This window comes from Artemia sp. Qi Xiang Cuo, chromosome 6, assembly GCF_049724085.1.
Source record: "Artemia sp. Qi Xiang Cuo chromosome 6, ASM4972408v1, whole genome shotgun sequence".
Taxonomy (NCBI): domain Eukaryota; kingdom Metazoa; phylum Arthropoda; class Branchiopoda; order Anostraca; family Artemiidae; genus Artemia; species Artemia sp. Qi Xiang Cuo.
In genome coordinates, this window is record NC_142799.1 from 32625756 (window position 1) to 32646693 (window position 20938).

A 20938-nucleotide genomic window follows, 5' to 3' on the forward strand; every position below is an offset into this window, starting at 1 on the left:
AATAGTACATATATTGGCTCTTTCTCCCCTCTTCTTAGTCATAAATTTGGGGCATTTTGCAAAAAGGGTGTAAGTCCACTTTTTTCCGAAAATGAGTTAAACATATGATCCGAAAGAGCTCGAAGAGATCTGTCGAGTTGTCTTTTCAAAATGGGCTTATCTTTAATTCTGACTGAGTTACAAATTTTGTTAAAAGGACTTTTTTCCTATTATTCGAGGGCTCATGCCTCAAGAAAACATCTTCCGCGTCAAAACTACCTGTACAAAGGAGGGATAATAGTACATATATTGGCTCTTTCTCCCCTCTTCTTAGTCATAAATTTGGGGCATTTTGCAAAAAGGGTGTAAGTCCACTTTTTTCCGAAAATGAGTTAAGCATATGATCCGAAAGAGCTCGAAGAGATCTGTCGAGTTGTCTTTTCAAAATGGGCTTATCTTTAATTCTGACTGAGTTACAAATTTTGCCAAAAGGACTGAGAAGGAATGGTTTTGACAAAAGAACTGAGAGGAATGGTTTCAAAGATAACAAAGTTTGGCATAGTTCAGACGCCCTATTCAACCATGGAGAGATCAGCCCACAATAAGTCTAATGAGATCAATTTGAAATTTATCAAGGACAAAATTAACTCTTTTCCTGATTTCGAGTCCCATTATTCGAGGGCTCATGCCTCAAGAAAGCATGTCTGCAAATTTGAATACTGCAAAAATCTTTGATCTGGAGATGGCAGAGTGAAGAAGAGACAAGAAATTGTTCAGTACAAGAAAATTGTTTTATGAAAACTTTAATCTTGGATTCAAACCCCCATTTAAAGATTCTTTTGGACTATGTGGAAGCTTGAAATGAAAATTAAGGTGGATCCTGATCCTAAAAACCCAGTAATCTCTCAAAAAGATCAGTAAGAAAGTGCCTTTAAACTAGCTTATGACAGAAAAAAGGAAGACAAAGAAAAAGCGCTAAAATCAGGAGGAACTCTGGACATTTTATATGCAGCAATGCCTTCCAACCTCAGATGCTAAGGCAAAAATGGTCTTCTATAAGCGTCAATTTTGAACGTATAATTTGATAGATGGAAAAAAATCGCACAATTTTTGTGGCACAAGGGCCAGTCAGGGAAGGGAGGTCACCTCCGTTTTAAATTTATTACTTGGCTAGATTCGGTCAAATCTGAAGCAAGTTTTGCCTGTCTGATACATGCAGGTCAGAAAAAAAATTCTATTGTTACTGGAATGCTGTCTTACTTTTGTCCAAAGTTACTGTCACAGACCAAGAAGCAATTAACCAGAAGTTTCTGGAGCCAGGTCACACACATGTCAAGTGTGATTCGGGCCATGCAAGGATAGGTATAGCAAAAAAAACCTTTAAAGTCAACGTGCCTGCTGACTGCGCAAATGTCAGCAGAACTGCCAGCGGTAAGATACCAATGAATGCTTATCTGATGAAAAAGAAAGAAATCTTAGATTTTGGTGAATTCTTCAAGAAAATCTTTGTCAGAATAAACATTGACCTTGCCAAAAAAAAAAGTTCAAGTGGACTTAAATCCCATGGTTCCGGTACACAAAAGACTTAAGAATAATGTAGTTCAAAACTTCCCACAAGGAAAACGAGCCATTTCGAATCATGAATAAAGGAAAAAGGGGTCAAAGTTTCCAAATGGTCACGCGATCAGCAAAAGCCAAGTACGGTGACATTACCTCTCTTCTTCCCTTCATCTCGGAGGATTTCCTTTAATTTTATAGAAACCTTCTGTATGACAAGGTGCTTTGCGAGTATATTCCAGACAGAGCTCAGCTTCCCAAAGAGTGTTCGTCTTTTGAGTGAATTTGGTTGGATTTGTATACATTGCAAGTGGTTTGCAAGTGAAAAATAATAATAAAAGTTTAAAAGGATTGAAGCACATCTTGCAAATTGGGAAACGTTGAAATTTCGAGATTATCGTTTTGCAAAAAAAAAAGCCGTAAGTCCCTTATCTTTTAAGTAACAATTAAATTCAGCGATTTGGACATTTCCAGCGAATTCAGATTGAAAAGTTAACTAAGAGAGTCAGTCTATAAAGTTTAGTTTCTCAAATTTTTATTTGTGAGAAAGATTCTTTCAATGTTTTTTTTTTCTCCTGTAAAATTAGAAAAACTGGACTTAAAGAATAGCAAATGAGGAAAACTGAACTTAGCAAAAAACCACAGAAATGTACACAGTCTAAATACATCTCTTAAATGAAGGAAGATAAGGGGTCGACAAAAAAGTATACTACTACTACTACCCCTACTACTAACAACTCACCGCAAGCCGCCTGAGGCCAACACAGCTACGCACGCCCCTCCTCCATCCCGATCTATTCAAAGCCTTCCCTTTTTACACCCTCACAGGACGTTCCCATTTCCTTTAAATCTTTCTTTATGATGTTCTCTCACCCAAGACGAAAACGACCTTCTTTCCGTTTAGCCCTAGACGGTTGGCCGAAAAGAAAAATCTTCGGCAATATGTCATCCTTCATCCACATAACGTACCCAAACCATCTCAACCTTTCTTTCATTATAGCCCAAGGGCACGGGATTGAACCACATTTTTCGCACAGTCCACTGTTTGAAATACGGTCAGTCAGATGGGTACCCAGAACAATCCATAGGCAATTTTCTCTGTTTCCCTCTAAGACAAGCAATTTTGCGAAAAGCCCGCAGGCTGGAGCAGCATCAAAAGGACAAGTTAATTATATTGTTGGATTCATTGGTCTCAAATCTGATATTACTGAAATCAAATCAAATCTATCATTGGAACAATGATATTACTTACACATTTTCTTGGGGAAGGATCTAAACTTTCTCCAAAACGAGGAAAATTGTCCTTTTTTTACTATTTTCAATATATTTTCAATTAAAAAAGCCGTGTACGCAAAATTTTATAAATGTAATTTGGCAGATAAATAGGGCTCAATCTCAGCTATGGAATTATAATAAAATATGTCGTCTCTCGCTGATATATCTAAACATTAGGAGAGCAGCAAAATAAAACACTGAAGATTGCACGGGGAACATAAATTTTAAAGTACTCTAATTTATTTATCTACAAAAACAAACCTTTATTTTTCAATCTGTCACATTATACTGATTATTCATATGGAGTAAACACTCACCAGTTCACTCTGAATTTTCATGATGCGCTCCCTAGCTTTATCCACGTCCTCTTTTCGTCCAGTAATGATGACCATATCACTATCAGAGCCCTCGGGAGGGAGATCAATCCTGGTCTTAGTCTCTTCGCGAATTTTCTTGATGTTGGCACCACCCTTTCCAATGACATTCTTGTGAAACTCTTTGAATATGGGAACTTTTACTGAATAGGATGTCTCCAATAATTCTTTGTGCAATTTTTTCAAATAATTGAAACAACTTTCGACATCAGCTTTGGGACCACGAATCTTGACAACATCACGCTTCTCAGAGGGGTCCGGGAATGAAATCTGGACCTAGGAATAAAGGCATATTACTATTTGTGCAAGGCTAAAGGCGCAATGAAAAAAGATACTCGTGGAGCCTTGGAAAATTTTTACTCTTTTCCATCAAAATGAATATTTGGCTTTTCTGTTAGTTAAATGTATACTTGGGGGCGTGGATCACTTATTGCTGATAAACTCAAGCGTTAATCAATTGTCTTTTGAGGAGATATCCTATACTGGAGCGAACTAATACTACAAAATGTAGGAACACTTTTATACAAAAGCAACTTGGTGTATTAGCTTCGGAGAATTGGCCAAGTGCGTGAAGAGAAAGGGAGGGGGCGAGAGAGGGGGAGAATAGTTAAAAACAGCAGATTAATTAACCAATGAATTTACATGGAATATTAAATGATATAAAACTTGACAACTCATGAAGTAATTTTGTATTTCTTTATTGATAAAAACTACAACATAAAATTGTGAAAAATAAAAGCAGATGTAAGACGATTTACTATAAAAGAAACAAAGACAAATGGATTTAGCTAACCATGTATTATGTTGAGATTAACATATTTTAGCATGGAATTCTTTGTACCATAGAAAAAAGGCAGAGATATAAGTATAATAGTGGACATGGCACCAAAAATCTCCATAAATACGGCATATATAACAGTTTATCCACCATGGCCAAAACAATTTTATTTCGCAGTTTTGAGCCAGATGCACCTTGTTCACATACAACCCTGCCGCGCTGATCAAATAAATCAGGGAAGTGACAGATCTTCCCTTTTCGAATGTCCCGATTCAAAACTAGCTATTTAGTATGATTTTTCTTTTAAAAGATGTTTACACTGTTTTCATGCTGGATGGGCCGAGAACTGGTCAGAAATTTTCTCGTGTTCAAACGGCTGAAACGTGAATTAGAAGCCCAAATGGCCTAAAATGAAAAATAAACAAACCTGGTTAAATTTTTCACGAATCTCTCGAATTTTTTCTCCTTTAGCTCCAATGATGGTTTTGTGAAACCTATTCTCTATGATAATATCTCTTTCTCTTTCATTTTCCATCTTCTGAGACATAGCTACGAGTTCCTGGAATAAGTTTATTATAGTCTTAATTAGACAATATGTATTTGCGCACTAAATTTACAACTGCAATTCTGCTTATGCGCCAAAATGCATGGCTATATTCTTTTACTGAAGCATAAACCTATCAAGAATGACTTCCAAATCCAATAAATGTCAAGTCTACAACAATATAAGTATATTGTATCCAAAAAGTAAACAACAATATTTAACATAGTACATTTGCCACATTGCACAGACTAAGACGATGTCATACAACATAATACAGGCACGATATTAGCTAAATACGGAAAATGACAAATAAAGCAAAAACCGAAATTCATAATATAGGCACAAAAATTACGCAAGAAACGCGATACAATTGCTGTATTAAAATAGAAGACAATGGGTGTTTATTATTTTTAGTATTATAATACGCTTCAGTAAGTCCGCTGATGACAGCACTAGAGTCAATGATCCCGCTTCTCCTAGTGCCTAAAGTTTTGATTGATCTGCAGGATCTTAATAGTTGTTAAGTTATTTCCAATTATTTAAGTATAATTAGTCTTTAGTCAATGACCCTCCTTCCCCCTACCTCCAGCAAGAAAGCTTGCATACACTTTTGATTTTGAATATCTTCCGAAGAAAAAGCCCCTTTAAGCGCATTGGGGAATGAAATTAATTAAGACCCACAAATCGTGTTCTCGAATAGCCGCCATTCTTACCAATTGTTGGAAGTTTTTTATTACCATCAAAGAACTTCAGATCAAATCCAAAGAAACATAACACAAAATAAATAGCAATGAAACTTAAATAGTTGCTTTTTTGGAAGTATATCCTATGCTCCCTAACTATAAAACGTGAAGCACCTTATTACAGCTTTCAAAGCCTTTTGGAGCACCTTTTTTAAACCTTCACTGCGTCACGACGTCAAGCCCGTGACATTTCTCAAGATTTTATGTTGCTTCTTGGTAACCTTAGGCTACTCTATTCTGGCTGTATCAGAAAAATGATTTAAGATTGAGACACTGAAGGGCTTGACGTTGATTTATAGTGGGGATACCTCCAAGCTAATAAAATCTCTTTTCAGCTGTTATGCATTCTAAGTGTTTTTTTTTTTGTTTTTTTTTACGCATATTTTTACGTTTTATTTGTTTATTTCTTTTGTGTATTCTTACACCGAATACATTTCCTTTATGAATACTATCTTAAGTTAAAAACAAATTGTAGATTGTGGACTGTAGATACTAACGACATTGTAGATACCAAGATAGTGTTTAGAATTTTGTGGATTTTTATATTTATAATACCTGCGGCAAACTGCCTAAGCTTATTTTCGCCCTATAGGCCATAGATTCGCACAACACAGGATTAAAATAAGAAAAAATGCATTTTTAGGTCTCTTTACACGGAGGAATCCTTTAAACCAACCTCATTAAGAAGGAAAGGGAGGATTGCACCTTCGACGTGTCCAAGACGCAATAAAAACTGGAAAAACTCCTTAAATATGATCAAAATCTAAACTAATAAATATATATATATATATATATATATATATATATATATATATATATATATATATATATATATATATATATATATATCACCTTCAGGGGAAAAGTCTAAAATGGCTTCTAAAAAATGGTTTGGTCTTTAAGGTCGAATTATTTTACATAGTTTTTGCAAGTCATCTTTTGGTATTAATTGTAGTCTTTAATCTTAAAACAGGTATTAAAGACAATTAATACCAAAAGGTATTAATACCTTTTGGTATTAATTGTAGTACAAGATAAAATTGTTCCGAAAAAGTTTGCTTTCACATCTAGGATAGTTTTGTTTCGGCAACATGTACAACATGAGGAAAAAAATTGTTGTTGTTTTTTTTAAACTACAGGAAATGTTACAATCTCTCACTAGAATCTGCCCCGTTTCATGATTCTCTTGTCCAGAAAAATTTCGAATTTGCATCCCTTACCACTTCAGAGCCACAGATAGCTGACCACAAGAAAAAAAAAAAGCAAAACAGCTGCAAAAGCAGTAGTGCTGCTCTACAACATAATTGTCCCTTCTGATAGAAATTACGGACGTAACTTAAAAAAATTAGCCTGGATATTCTAGAGAATTACATTTTTCCTGTTAATAACTAAGCCTTTCCGGAGACCCAGGATCATACACGCCCCCTTTCACCCATAATATAACAGCCATCTTTAACCGATTTAAAACCCCTTCTTCTGAGATTCACCGATGGAGAGTAAACATAGATAGACACAGAAGACAAGACTTCCTCCTTGTTTTAAATATTCTAGTTCCATTTCATTACTTCCTGTTAAATGGAGATGCATTTCGTTGCTCTTTATTATTTAGAGTTCAGTTTTTACTAACATCTGCATTTAAACTGAAGTTGTTATACCTTCGAAACAATTATAAGGCACATCTCGAAAAAAAATCTCTTAACTTGCTATATAGTCTTATCGAACATAGTTGGTTCAATATAGCTATTCTTTACTTTCTTAAAAACAAATGTCACTCAAAACGTTATTCATATATCTGGAGATCACACAGAGAAGAAAACCTACTGCTTTTTCTCAGGTGGAACCTAGTAAAGAACGAACCCCATTGAGAATTTGAACCTTTCCTATGAAGGTGAAGTTGCCTTTGGGAATGAACAGATTGTTAATGTTTGAATTTTTATGGACGAAAAGCTTTTTCAAATGTAACTGATCAGTTTTGCAGATTATTTTTACCGCTCAACGTGGCAACACTGACGAAAATGTGGTACTGTCCTATAAATTTATAATTTTAAAACAACTAAAAAAAATGTAAAAAATTCGTGTTTTTTTTACGACTTTAAAGGCCAAGTCAAATTATTTTACATCGTTTTTGCAAGTCATATTTTGGTATTAATTGTTCAGGAATTCAGGATCTTTATTTCTCAGGAATTCAGGATGGATTTTAACACAGATATCGGCTTACCTCTTTTGCCTTTTGAACCCCTTCAGGAGGTCCTTCAATCCGAATTATATTCGTGGTCTCATTCTCAGGGAAGTTTATCGTGACTCCAGTCTCCTCTTTAATCCTGTTAATGTTTACTCCTCCTTTCCCAATAATATGTTTGTGATATTTCCCATCAATAGGTACATCAGAATAAGTCATTGATGAGAGGAGCCTGTTCACCTCCTCGTGGAGAGCATCGGCAACCTTTTCAACGTCCTCTGTAGGCCCTTCTATCTGAATCTTATCGGTTTTGTCTGTAAGCTCAACATGAACCTTCAAAACGAAGAAGAAATATATTTAACATAAAAGTTAAAATTATTTTTATTAGTCATCTAGAATAGCCTATTTATCTAACATTTACGCCCTCTGAACTAAAATCACACGTTGAGTATACTCACATAACATTTAGTGTGACTACAAGAGTAACCCTACGGAGACCAAGAGTGGGAGTCTATGTTTTTACGAGCTTCTCGGTGTACTCCCGATCTCCAAAACCAAGTATTCTTGGATGAAATCATCTTGGTGCTAATATGTTCAAATAATCAGCCAAGCGAGAATGACTTGTATTGGCAGAGACCTGTCAACCAGGGGCGTATTGGGGGGGGGGGGGGGGGGGTTAGGGGGTTTGAACACCCCACCTCCCAAAAAACGATTGTCCAACTTGTAAAAACATAAAAAAAGGAATACAAACCAACTTTTTGATGAGTTTTTTTAATTTTTTTTTCACACCCCACCCCCTCGAAAAAAAAATATGGATACATTCTTGCTGTAATTGGTAATTCAGACAAAATAAAATAGGCATTTCCCTTGATTTTCTTTTGATTCAAGAGAATTGGCAGTGATAATTTAAAACGTTCAAAAGGTGAGGATTTAAATGGGGTCGTTTGTCAAAACAAATACGTTTTTGTATACACAAATTCCGCTGACGAGCTATTGAAACAACTAAATTACAACTTCTCAATAATATCAAGAAAAATTGCAACATCAACAAACCTTGGGAAAATCCTGAGTTATGGCACGGATACCGGCTCCCTTCTTTCCGATAATATGTCGATGAATCCAAGAGGGCGCATCTACATCAACAGAGGTGACACTATTAGCTTTTTCATAGACTTTACTTAAAGCAATTGGCAGTTTATCATGTGGACCTCTTAGAGTGATAGTTTCTGTGACAGTATCTGATGGGGGCATCTCGATAGATACTCCAGTCTCCTGTAAAATCTCCGCAATACCGCTTCCTCTTGCTCCAATTACGTATTTGTGCTGCGACTTCTTCACCTCAACAGAGACTGTAGCGCATTTTCGCTTCTAAAAGAAAAATCCTGCATGAATCATTATACAATTTATTGATTTCTGAAAACAAAGATGAATATTGGCGCAAAATATTATTATTTTAGGGAGGGGAGGTGTTGGTGAAGGTCAGAAGAACTATTGCAGGGATACACTTTTAGGCTGCATTGCTTTAAATAGGGGTATATATACTAAAAATAGGGTTAACAATATTCAAATAAGAGTATTTACAGATCACAGCCTATTTTTATGCAATTTTTATAATAAATGTAAGGGGATGAGGAAGGGTCTGGTACTTTAGAACTAAAGATTTTTACACCAAAGCGTCCAAACTATTTTATGAATTTTAATGTTTACCCTCAATGTTTCTCCATGGAAGGGTTAAGTTGTAAATACCACTCAACCTGTTACGAATAGATCTTCTATGTTGACTGTCAAAAAGGCAAGATTACCTTTGAGAGCTAGTTTTAACTGTTTTTATTCCTCTTGAATGAATTGCTTTTATACACTTCACTTGATGTACCAGTCTTGGTTGAACTTCCCTGAAGTAATGATGCTGGGACTGTTTGGAAAATATTCTATTTTTAAAGATCGCATTTTAACATCAGTTTCTTTTATATTTTCATTTGTTTTGTTGAGGACGGCCCTGGGATATAGGGTCGAAATATTCATTTGTAGTTCGCAGTCCCTAGTCTTGTAAAAAAAAAACCTCCCTATTATTCTACTTATTGTTTGTGAGGAGTTGTCTGTCGAACATCTTGGAAGGTGTTTCATACATGATTTTTTTTGCAAGTTTTTTCTTTCAGTAATTGAAATAATGAACACAAACAATAAAAGACATGAGCAAACTTAGAAAACAAAATGAAACTTCACTTAGAAAGCAAAATGCTGAGTTGTGTTATCTTAAGAGATTTTTCCTTAAGAGATTTTCTTTTTCATTTTTATTAGAGAAAAAAAAGAAAAAAAGAAAAGTGGCCACCTATATCACTTGTAACACCATAGTAGTCAATAAATGCACTTAAACAAACTTTTTTTTTCTGAATGTATTCGAGAAAATACAGTCAAGGAGTAATACCAAAATTCATAAAAATGAATAAAAAGGAACTAGCTTTTGGCTTGTTTGATCCATCTTCCTTCCATAAAGATGAAAGTTTACATTTCTAATTTTTTCTTTTCTTTTATTTTTCCATTATATAAGTGAATAGAACTGAATACTGAACATACGTTGTTTATGTAGAGTGCAAAAAAAGACACATATACACAAACAAGAAACTAATACACGACCCAGTCAAGGAATATTAATCCCTTCATTTCTAAACGCTCAATGATATTCAATTCTGCCACTTAAATAGAAAACAGAATAAAACAAGTCTTCTGGCGAAACTATTATCAAAATTGAGCTTTCCGACACAACTAATAATTACGGGAAAAGACCATGCTTTATAAATTCAGAGAAAAGCCCTTCTATTTAAACCTCCTTTCCAAGCACGCAAGGAAAGAAAATCTTTTTCTGTAGAAATAAACAGAGTAGAAAGAGAAAAAAGAAACGGAATGAAAAGTAAAGTAGTTCAAATAATTGATTTTGAATTGAAAATCAAGAATTTTCCAGTAGGCATCAAGACTGGCTAATTGTAGAAAAAAGCCGAGACAGATATTCCGAGTAATTGAGAGGCAAAAACGTTTAAATGGCACGGGTAAATGGTGGGAGTAAGTATGACACTCTTATTGGACAAATACTTGTGTGACTAAAAAAAAAAACACTTACTATACATCCGTCATATTGATTTTTAATTTAAGCAGAACGGTTCTACTAGTCTCTTTTTAGCATGCTTTTAGCAAAAAACATTTTCGATCTCCATGTAATGCAAATAAACCAGTTCCAACAGCTGAGAGCACGATTGATACAACAGATAAATGGCTGATTTAGATTAAAATGCATCAATTATATATATATATATATATATATATATATATATATATATATATATATATATATATATATATATATATATATATATATATATATAACATTAACCTTTGGGAAAATTCTAAAGAAAACAAGGCTGTAAACAAAAATATAATAGTTAACTGAAGCAACAAACTAACCAATTCCTCAAACTGTTTCATAATAACGTCTTTGGCTCGGAGGACACCTTCCTTCTCACCGGCAATGGTCAGTTCGTCTTTCATTACACTCAACGGTGGAATGTTAATCCGAGCTCCAGTAGTTTCCATTAGGGCTTTCACTTTTTCATTGTTTGCTCCAGCAATGAATGGATGATACACTTTAGGGATTTCTAATCGCTCATAAGCCTAGAAATAAATTATGCGATAATAAAATTAGTATTAAACAATAATTATAGAAATGCGGAAAAAACAAGAAAAACAAAAATTGGGGACATTTTAAATGAAAAGTAGATTCCATTTATAGACGCGCATGATTTTGAACATGCAAGAATAAGTATAGACTTAGGCCGAGATTTTTTTGTTTCATTTAAACACCCCTCCAAAAGATTTTAGCAATCTACTAAAATCAAGTTTAAGTAGGCAAGTGCCTTCGGTTGAGTGCCTACCCTCCGCCTCCCCTATTCCGAGATTTTTGTTTATATTTCCTATATTTTCCAAATAATTAGATTATCTTGACACATATTTTAGACACCTAAAAACATAAAAAGAAATGTCCGATACCTAAAAACATAAAAAAATGCATATAAACAAATTTTGATGCGTAAAAAAAAATTGCATCCCCCCCCCCCCAAACAAAAATCCTGGATATGACCTTGGTTGTGCAACAATTGTCTGGCTTGTAATTTTTCTTAATGGAAAAGGAAATTTGTTCTAGTTCCAAAATAAATTACACAAACCATAAAGGTTATATTCAAATTAATCCCATTACATTAATTCGGTGAGTCATTTTCTATTGTTTGTCAACAGGAAAAAACAACAGACAATAAACAAAATAGCAGCATCAAAGATAATTCCTGCCATCCACGTAAAAGGGACCTAATTTACTTAACAAAATAATGGACTAAATGTAAAAAAAAACAGACGTTTCCTGAACAGAAAAGAAACTGCGAATTATTAGTCGCTAGATTTTTAGGCTTTCAAGAACAAATGCTATAGTTTTCACTTAACGACTGAGTACAATTGAAAGTAAACTGAAATTTTAATCCAAAACTGATTCATTACAATTAAGACTTAACCTGTTTTAACTGATGGTTTACAGTTACAACAGTAATACTGACAATTTGCCATAAAAACTTCCTACGGAGGCGAACTCAATGTAGTTTAGAGTCATGTTAGATTCTTCGCTATATTTATCACGATGATCATCCCTTGATAATCACTATAGCCCCTCCCCCTTGTCAATCAAATAATTTACTAAAAGGATTTCAATTTAGAACTTAAGAGATAATTACCTGTTTGCTTTGTTCATCAGAAATTAGTCTGATTTCGTGGATAGCTTTCTCGATCCCTTCTTTCGTGCCGGTCATTGTGATTGAGTCCGACTGATCGGTCATCTTTGGGACTGTAATCTTAGTAGCAGTAAGTGTTTCTAGTTCCTGAAGCTTTTGACCCCCCTTGCCTAAAAACAAATCAAATTAGAGAAAAGAAGAAGGAGAAGTTCAAACACCAATCTCACTACCTAATTAGATAGGTGTCCATAAACTCTTATTTTCATATGAGAAGTTGATTCTCAGTTTCTGTAAGGACATTCACCACAGCCTAAATATTATACAGTATGGAAAATTCCCATTTTCTACATTAAATATTTTTGGGATACATCAGTCGCACAACTTTCATGATTCCACCTTCACGCGTGTGCAATGACAAATTTTTAGCGCATTGCGATGGGAATATAGGAGACCTGTTTAAGCTACAGCTGTGATGCTTTGGGAAACTTCCCAAACCGCGCACTGGGATTTATGAACCAAATTTTCCGTACTGTATAATATTTATGCTGTGACAAACATGAGCAGACTGTATCCACAAATAAGCTTAGGTGATAACAAAGTTGTGGTAAAGCAGATGGTGTTCTAGGGGGTACCAAAAAACTTACTTTTTCATGAAAATAGATAAATTTCAGTCAAAATTAACGATCACCTAGAATTTCAAGGGAGGAAAGAGACGAGCCCCTAAAATTTCCCTGAATCTTAATTTGAGCATTAAGGACTTGAAGAAGAGCCTAGATATTATTTAAAACAAAGCAATAGTTAAAATAAAAGCACTAGATAAAATAAAAGCATTTCATCATATATGTTTAGTAGAAGACCATATATACGAACTTCCCTGGTAATGCAAAAACTAAGTCAGAACATAGGCAATATCAAAATCAACAATTTAAAACTTTACTCTTGACGATCACACATTTTTAACTATATTGGCTGAAAATCAGCATACTTATATTAAGAGGTTTTACATTTAGTTCGACCCATTTTCAGAGTTTCAGACAAAAAGCTTCACGTTTGTTATGTTCTGATTAAAAGCTTCTTAATGTCTCTCAGGGTTACACATCTCTTTGGGTCTGACAACTTGGACAGAATCATATTGTCTTGCTAACAAAAAAGATACAAAACATCGACTTATTGAGAAAAAAACAAAGCAACTAAAATGAGGTTAAAATAAAACCTTCTAGATAACAATCTATTATCTTTTTAGTCCTCTATTATCAAACCAGCCATTGAATAAACTTGTCTCATTTTTGATGAGGCGCCAAAGACCTTATAAATTTGTAAAATCAAGTTTTAAAGGCATCCGCTTTCGGCGATAGTCCCCTCAAAACCCACTCGGACACTAAAGAAACAGCTTGACTTGGGAACTATACTGACATTGTATAAGTACTTGCCGTCCCAAAAATTTTTCTTATTGCCCCTGCAAGATCATGCAACAAAAGTATTCTTATTACCCCAGCAACAAAAGTAAATTGTTACAACTTAGGTCGTATCGATTACCTTCACCCCGGCACTTGCAGTATAAAATTTCAGCACAAGTAGTCCCCTCAACAGAAGTCTTAATCGCTGTCCCTACAAAAAAACAAGCAACTGAAACGTCGATTAGAAGCCCTATCTGCCATCAATAGCTCTGCAGGATTTTTTTCCTCTTATCCTTAAAAAGTGACAACTGTAAAAGTGTTATTTTTTCTTGTCTATCAAATGCACTCGAAACTCATATCTAGAATCAAAATTAGAATCCAGAGATTTGATGATGACGGGATCATATTGGCAGGAAGTCAACTCAAACTGGTTTTATAGTAATTAGGTTTACACTTAAATTAGTTCACGCCTCAAATTACTTCTTACTAAAATAGTTTCAGTACGTTATAATGACGTTTACTTGTAAGTGACCCTTTTCATGCTATTAAAAACAATTATACCTATTTTTATAATTCTGATTTTTTATTGGAATTGTCAAGAACTACCAAAGATTAAGAATTCTTCTGAACCCAACAAATAGTGAACTTTCCCTTGACGCTTTAGTTCTTTTCATTCTCACCCATTTTACAAGGGCAAGTTTAGTTCTTAACAACTGGGTCACACCTCAGTTGCGAAGTGCATCTTAATTGACTTTAAGAAAAGATTGCTCTTTAATTGGCCTTAAGAAAAGATAGGGGGTAGTTCAATAGACCAATGCCAAGACTATAGTGAAAACGTTTAACACCATACTACCACACCTTCATCTACACGGATAGGTTATCTGAGGACTAATATTGACTTGTGATGGAGATTTTGACAGCAGTGCAGTCAAGACCTACAACTAAGCCTAACCTATTATTCTTAACATTCTGAAACGAAATTTTTTTCTAATGCTGAAATGATAGAAAAGTGGGGATACTAATCAAAATGATACCTTATTTATAGTTCTAACTTCTAAGTCGCATGGTTATCTCATAATTTTTGCTCGATAGGATTTGACCTCTTTAGGGCCAGCATATTTTTTATTCACCCCAAAATGACAGCAAGCGCCCCTTTTCTGCAGATTAATCACTTTTGTTATTAAGAAAATGGTAATATAACTTTCTATTTCTATTCGTATGAATCGTATTCTGCTGGTCTACAGCCACTGGTCCGCTACAATCACCCTTGAAAAAGAAGCAAACACGCATCACCGGCCATTCTTCTCGGGAAAAATACGGAATTACGCATTTTTGTATATCAAAACTTTACAGTTCTTTCCAAGTGTTCGTAAAAATTCTGTACTAGCTTCAATTTCATAGGGACACACAAGCCTTTTATTATGGACTTCATGGATATTTGCTCCATGCTTGACAAGTAATAACGGTTGATAGGTATTTTTACAATTATTGAGTTTTAGATATTAATCATCATGAGAGGCATATTCTTTTGCTCTATACGTTAGTATCAAAATTTTTCTGATTTTGGGTTGCTATTGGCAAGGATGTTTGAAAAGATAAATATACAAGCGAAGAAAAAAAAAGACTAGCATAGGCTATTTCCACTCTTTCCCTAAATAGCGAGAATTTTTTTCGCACATTCAGTTTTTCTGATTAATTGCAATCTTGATTCTAGACGGATGCATGAAAACCAATTACACTCAATAAGGACATATTCAATTAATTTGATGGTAATAAATTATGCAGACGGATGGAAACTTGGGGTAAAGCAAGATAAAGCATAAACACTCACGATCACGACCTCGTTTGTTACTTGTTGACGAGTCTTGTATATCCATTATCAGGATAAATTCCTAATTTCTATACCATATAGTAATGTGTGTTCCACAAGCTTCAATTTTACAATAGCACTTTCTATCTAACAGTGCATCAAGGAAGTTGAATTCGCAAAGTTTTTGCAAAGGGAAGGGGATGTTGTTATTCAAAAATACCTTCAGCATAGCAACCAGATGTTCTTAAGTTAAAATACCTTTTGAGAACAGAAAAAAGTACTTGAAATCAACCCCGTCAGAAGGATCGGTAGCATCTTAATAAGATTAAATGTACTCGAGAACCAGGACAATCAAATAAATCGACAAGGTAATTCAAAAGGTGTTATATCCAATATTTTCAAGTTTGGTTGTATATACCACCAGTTAAATGAGTACGATGTAAGGATTGGTCACCTTACTTCCCCAGTCCCTCATTAAAAGAGCGGGATACCTTAATTGCTCTTTCTCAAAAGATGATTTTGTAAGTAAGTCAATGAATAAATAATTTAAAGCGCATTGTCTTGAATAATTTTTGCAATATCCATATTAATAATTAACTTAGATTAATGATAGGATTCATCTTTCGCTGTAGCAATCAGAAAAGTAAGTTTCTCTAGCAAAATTTGTTAGCGCATTTTCTGGGTATTTTTCCCACGCGTTCCGTATTTTTAAACTTGGTGCCCTCTAGCCTAAAACTAAATAACTGTATATGGAGGTCTTTTTCAAAAAAAAATATTCTAGTTTCTTATCAACCAATTTAAAGAATCAGATTTCATTTTAGTATCATTGCTATTTCAATGGAGGCACTGTAAAGCCTCCGAAAGAGGGAAAAATCGATAGCAGTAACTAATTTTGGGTTCCAATTGTCTCAGAATGATGGGAAAGCAATCATTTTGTAGGTATGATTTTAACTAGGGAAATTTCAACCAACATTTTGACTCGTTCTGACTTCCTCTTGGAGAAACAGATCGAGCCTAGAGTTTTGACAAGCCAGCCCCAAGCCAAAGCCGCAGCCAAAATGTACACCTTAAATTCCCTAGGAATTAAGACGTATATTTTACGCCTTATTCCTTTACGTCATTTGACGCAAATTACTCGTCTTCTTCCTCTTTTTGCTCGATCCTACAGGCAGATGTAATGACAGATTTTGGGAAATATGGTTGGGGGAGGGGGCATTTGGAGCAATATCTAAAGTCTGAAAATCCTAGAACGCTTAAATATAAAATCTTAAACCAGTTGATTTCTAGTATCGAAACCCACACTTCCCCCAGCAATGTCGACCGAAGTAACGCTAAGCCAATCTTGATAGCTTACAAAAAAGACATTTTATTACAGACTTACGAAGGGAAGAGGGAGGTTAGAGCAGAACTACTGAGTGAAGGGAGGCGACAAAAGCTCGCTAAGTAGGATTTTTGCAAGTTTTTTTATAGCTCTTGTTTAATTACATAGTTCTTGTTTAATTATTAGGAACCGAAACTATTAGCCTAAAAAACAAACTTTCACGGTAAAACCCAAAGCTGAAAATCAAGTAAAAAGAAACACTTAAAAACAACGTTGGGTGGTTGCAGCCTTGAAAATTCTCCTTCCTTACTTTTAAATACTATTATGCTCAGGCTTTCATAATCCAAGCTACCGTTCCTTAAACGTCCGCTTCTGCTTTGGAAAGGCCTCTTACCGGTTGAAAAGAGATTTGGCTAGGAGTAGAGATTAGGAGAACGGCAGCCTTAACAGACGCACTCAACACAACAGGGGAGGGTGGACAACCACTTACCCTTTCAACGCTCATTGAAGTTTCTAACATAGTATAATTTAATATCAGAATATGGGTTCTTTTACTCTAAGAAAGTAAAGAAAGTTTTTCACATAACTAAATAAATAGAGTATAGAAGTAATATAATTTAGTGTAATATGGTTAATATGGCTTTATTTAATTTTCACAGAACTAAATAAATAGAATAATATCAGAATGTGGGTTCTTTTACTCTAAGATAGTAAAGAAAGTTTTTCGCACAACTAAATAAATAGAATATAGAAGTAGTGGTTACGCTGATTACAAATGATATGTACAATAGACCCAATCTTTGTAACAGATCATTCTGGCTATTTAAAAGACTTTAGTCTCTTCTTGAGGGACAACTCTATCTCGTTTCAGAGCATCTGAACTAATTTAAAACCTGGCATATACAAAAATAAAGAAACTTATTGCACAAGAAGATTGACTAAGAGATAAAAATATTTCAAAAAATTTTAAAACTCAAAGTTTTGCCACCACAAAGTAAGAGATAAAAACCTTAAATTTAGAAATTTTGCCACCAGATAGTACAGATTCAAACTTTAAAATACAATCTCGTAAGAAAAATCTACAATCGTGTTTGAATGATACTTTCATCTATCTTATCATCAACTCAGACTGCAAAAAGCTTTAAATTCTGCAGCTTAAGAAATAAAGTAAGAAAACTAACACGTTACTTTGCAGCTCAATGAGAAAAACAAGTCACCAAAAATATAATAGAAAATCCCGAGGCTTTCAGGAATTATGTAAATTCCAAGCGACATGACCGACCTAGCATCCCAGCTCTAATAGATCCTTTATCTGGAAAAACATTGGAAGACCCAACTGAAAAATCCAATCTATTTAATTATCATTTTGCATCAGTTTTTACACTGCAATCGAAGAATAGAAGTGAAACAGCACGAATAGAGGAAGAGAATTTTGGCTTCTCAGTGACAGATTTTGACAGAGTCCATCTATCAAAACCTTAAAAAACTAAACACAAACAAATCAGAAGGCCAAGACGACATATACTCTCGCATTCTTAAAGAAAGTCACAAGTCACAAGAGCCCTATCTCTCATCTTAATGGCATCTATAGATACCGTAAAACTCCCTAGTATCTGGAAAAAGCCAATTATCACCCTATCTCCAAGAAAGGTGAAAAAACAAAACCCAATCAACGACAGGCCCATAAGTCGTACATGCATCACTTGTAACATCCTTGAGTCCATAATAGCAGACAGATTACTAGAATAGCTTCTAATTGAAAAGTTAATCAACAACAGGCAGTTTGGATTTCTAAGACATAGGTTAGCTGAATCCCAGCTACTTCTAGTTACAAACACCTGGAGACTAAACCTCGACAAAGGCACACAAGTCGACGTAATATACTTCGATCTTAGTAAAGCCTTCAATAAAGTTTCTCATTCAAAGCTCCTTCACAAGTTAAGAAAACTTGGGATTGCAGGCAAAGCTCTTAGCTGGATCACGAATTTTCTGGTAGGAAGAACTCAGAGGGTGAAAGTAGATTCCCACATTAGCAAAGTTGTGACAAAAGTATCTAGCGGTATTCCACAAGGTAGCGTCATTAGACCCCTGCTCTTCAATCTTTTTGCGAACAACCTGCCTGAAAACACTAAATGAGATATCACACCCTATGCTGACGATACAAAGCATTTTAGACCTACCAAATGCCCAAACGATATTCAAAACTGCAGACCGACTTGAGCAAGATATCCAATTGGATGAGGACATGGGAAATGGAGGTCAACACAAACAAAAGCTCCCTCCTATGCCTTGGACCTCAGAATGTCAAGTCAACCTATAGCTTTAACACCAGCCTAATACCAAAACACCCTTTGAGCGGGACCTCAAATAATAGACAGTGAGCTAAAATTCACCAACCACTAAGAATCCAACGTGAGCAAAGTAGTTGGACTTATTCGTAGAAACTTTGCCCTAAGCAATCCTCAGCTTTTTTCAACTCTATTCAAGTCTCTTGTTAGGCCTATCATTGAATGAGACCTCACCTTCAAAAAGACATTGATGCACTTGAGAAGATTCAGCGAAAAGCAACAAATTTTGTACCAAAACTATAAGGTCTCTCCTTCTGTGAACGATTGGAAAAGCTGTCACTTCCTTCCATTTCCTATATTCTCCTCCAAGGTGATCAAATTGAAACTTTCAAGCTATGTCACAAGTACTATAATAACACTGGACCAGAGGAAATACTCCAACACAAATAATCAGCGAGGACACAACTTTAAGCTAAAACAAAACATTTTCAATAAAGAAGTTGAAAGGCGAGCCTTCTCAAACTGAGTAGTCAAGGAATGGAACAAACTCCCCCAAGAAGTGGATATGGCTGACTACCAACTTTTTCAAGCAAAGTATTGACAAGTTTTCTAGTGAAAGTAAATTTTTATAAAGGCGAAAACCTTTTTATTGCAGTATATTTATTATGATTGGCTTAAGAATGATCTCGCACAAAAAAAAGAAGCAAGAACATCTTCATTTATGTATTTATTTAGTCAAAATCAGAGGGAAAAGGGTATCTCATACTATTTATTTTACTATCAGAGAGTGGATTTCAGAGACTGGCAAAATCAAAAGCTTTAAGTGCAATTTGTAGGAAGGAGAAAAGAATACGTTATCCTTTGAGAATAAATCAACTTTAAGAATTTTGCAGGCAAGTTATAGATATTCTAGACTGAGGAAAAAGCTTATTTCAACGTTCAGATACTGTCAAATCATGCTGAGTTCTTACACTTTTACCTTATCCGTTTTTAAGAAAATATAAACATAATACCCTGGGATTAATCTGATACTCGTTTTAATCACCAAATAATTAGACGAACTTGGGATGTTTTTCAGCAGAATGGTTGGATACCCTGAATTACATAGAATCTATTCTATATGAGATAAAGAAACAAGAAAACTAAATACCTAAAATGTATTTGTGATGTTCTTTCGGGATTGTAACAGCAGCATTTGCTTGAGTTTGGAAGTGCGTGAGGATCTCACGTCTTGCTTTAAGAACAGCGTCCGGTTTTCCGACAACAATAAACGTTAAGGAAAAATCTCGTGCTGACGAACACTCGATCTGCGCACCGGTTGCCATCATAATATCCACACATCGTTTCTGCAAATCACTTTCGCCAAATTTTTCATCCAGCTTTCTTTCACATCCAGGAATATGGAAAACCTGGAATAAACACATTTTATTTGATTAAAACGTTTCGCTTTCGGCTCAATACATGTCACTAATTTTATTTCAATCCCAAATTAAAAACGCGAAAAGACAAAGAACTCCTTTCTTGCTTAGTGGAAAGCACTGCAAATGGCTCCTTGGATACGAGACTTTTTCTCTCTGAAATGATACACCTACACTAAGCTTTTAGCTTGCGCTAAGCGGAAAGAAGTAGTTCTTAATGCTGATATTATACTCCTGATAAAAGATAACAGCTTAACAGAATAAAAGAACTGTGTGCTTATTGCAAAACCACAAACTAATACATCACCCAAGTTAACCGTTGATAAGTGGTGCAGTTAGGATACACCTTGTTTCTAAATTCAATTCTGACTTCTAATATTTGGATGCAACATAAATTGAGTTGCAACAAAACTACAGCTACTTGATAGAATATTTGTTAGTTCTCAATTTTGAGTGGCGCAGTAACCTTTATTTCCCAAATAAGCTCTAAAATCTAATTTTGCTTTTTA

The 20938-nt window shown here is 34.8% G+C and overlaps 1 protein-coding gene across 1 annotated transcript in view; it reads right to left on the minus strand.

The window, feature by feature from the left end:
- The window catches only part of Dp1 (satellite-binding protein 1 Dp1), an 80231-nt gene that overhangs the window by 34738 nt on the left and 24555 nt on the right, over nt 1-20938 (minus strand). Inside the window, 7 exon segments of the mRNA XM_089090650.1 lie at nt 3129-3461; nt 4391-4522; nt 7469-7762; nt 8483-8797; nt 10886-11092; nt 12199-12365; nt 20162-20420. Of these exon segments, the coding sequence (XP_088946776.1) occupies nt 3129-3461; nt 4391-4522; nt 7469-7762; nt 8483-8797; nt 10886-11092; nt 12199-12365; nt 20162-20420 (1707 nt within the window).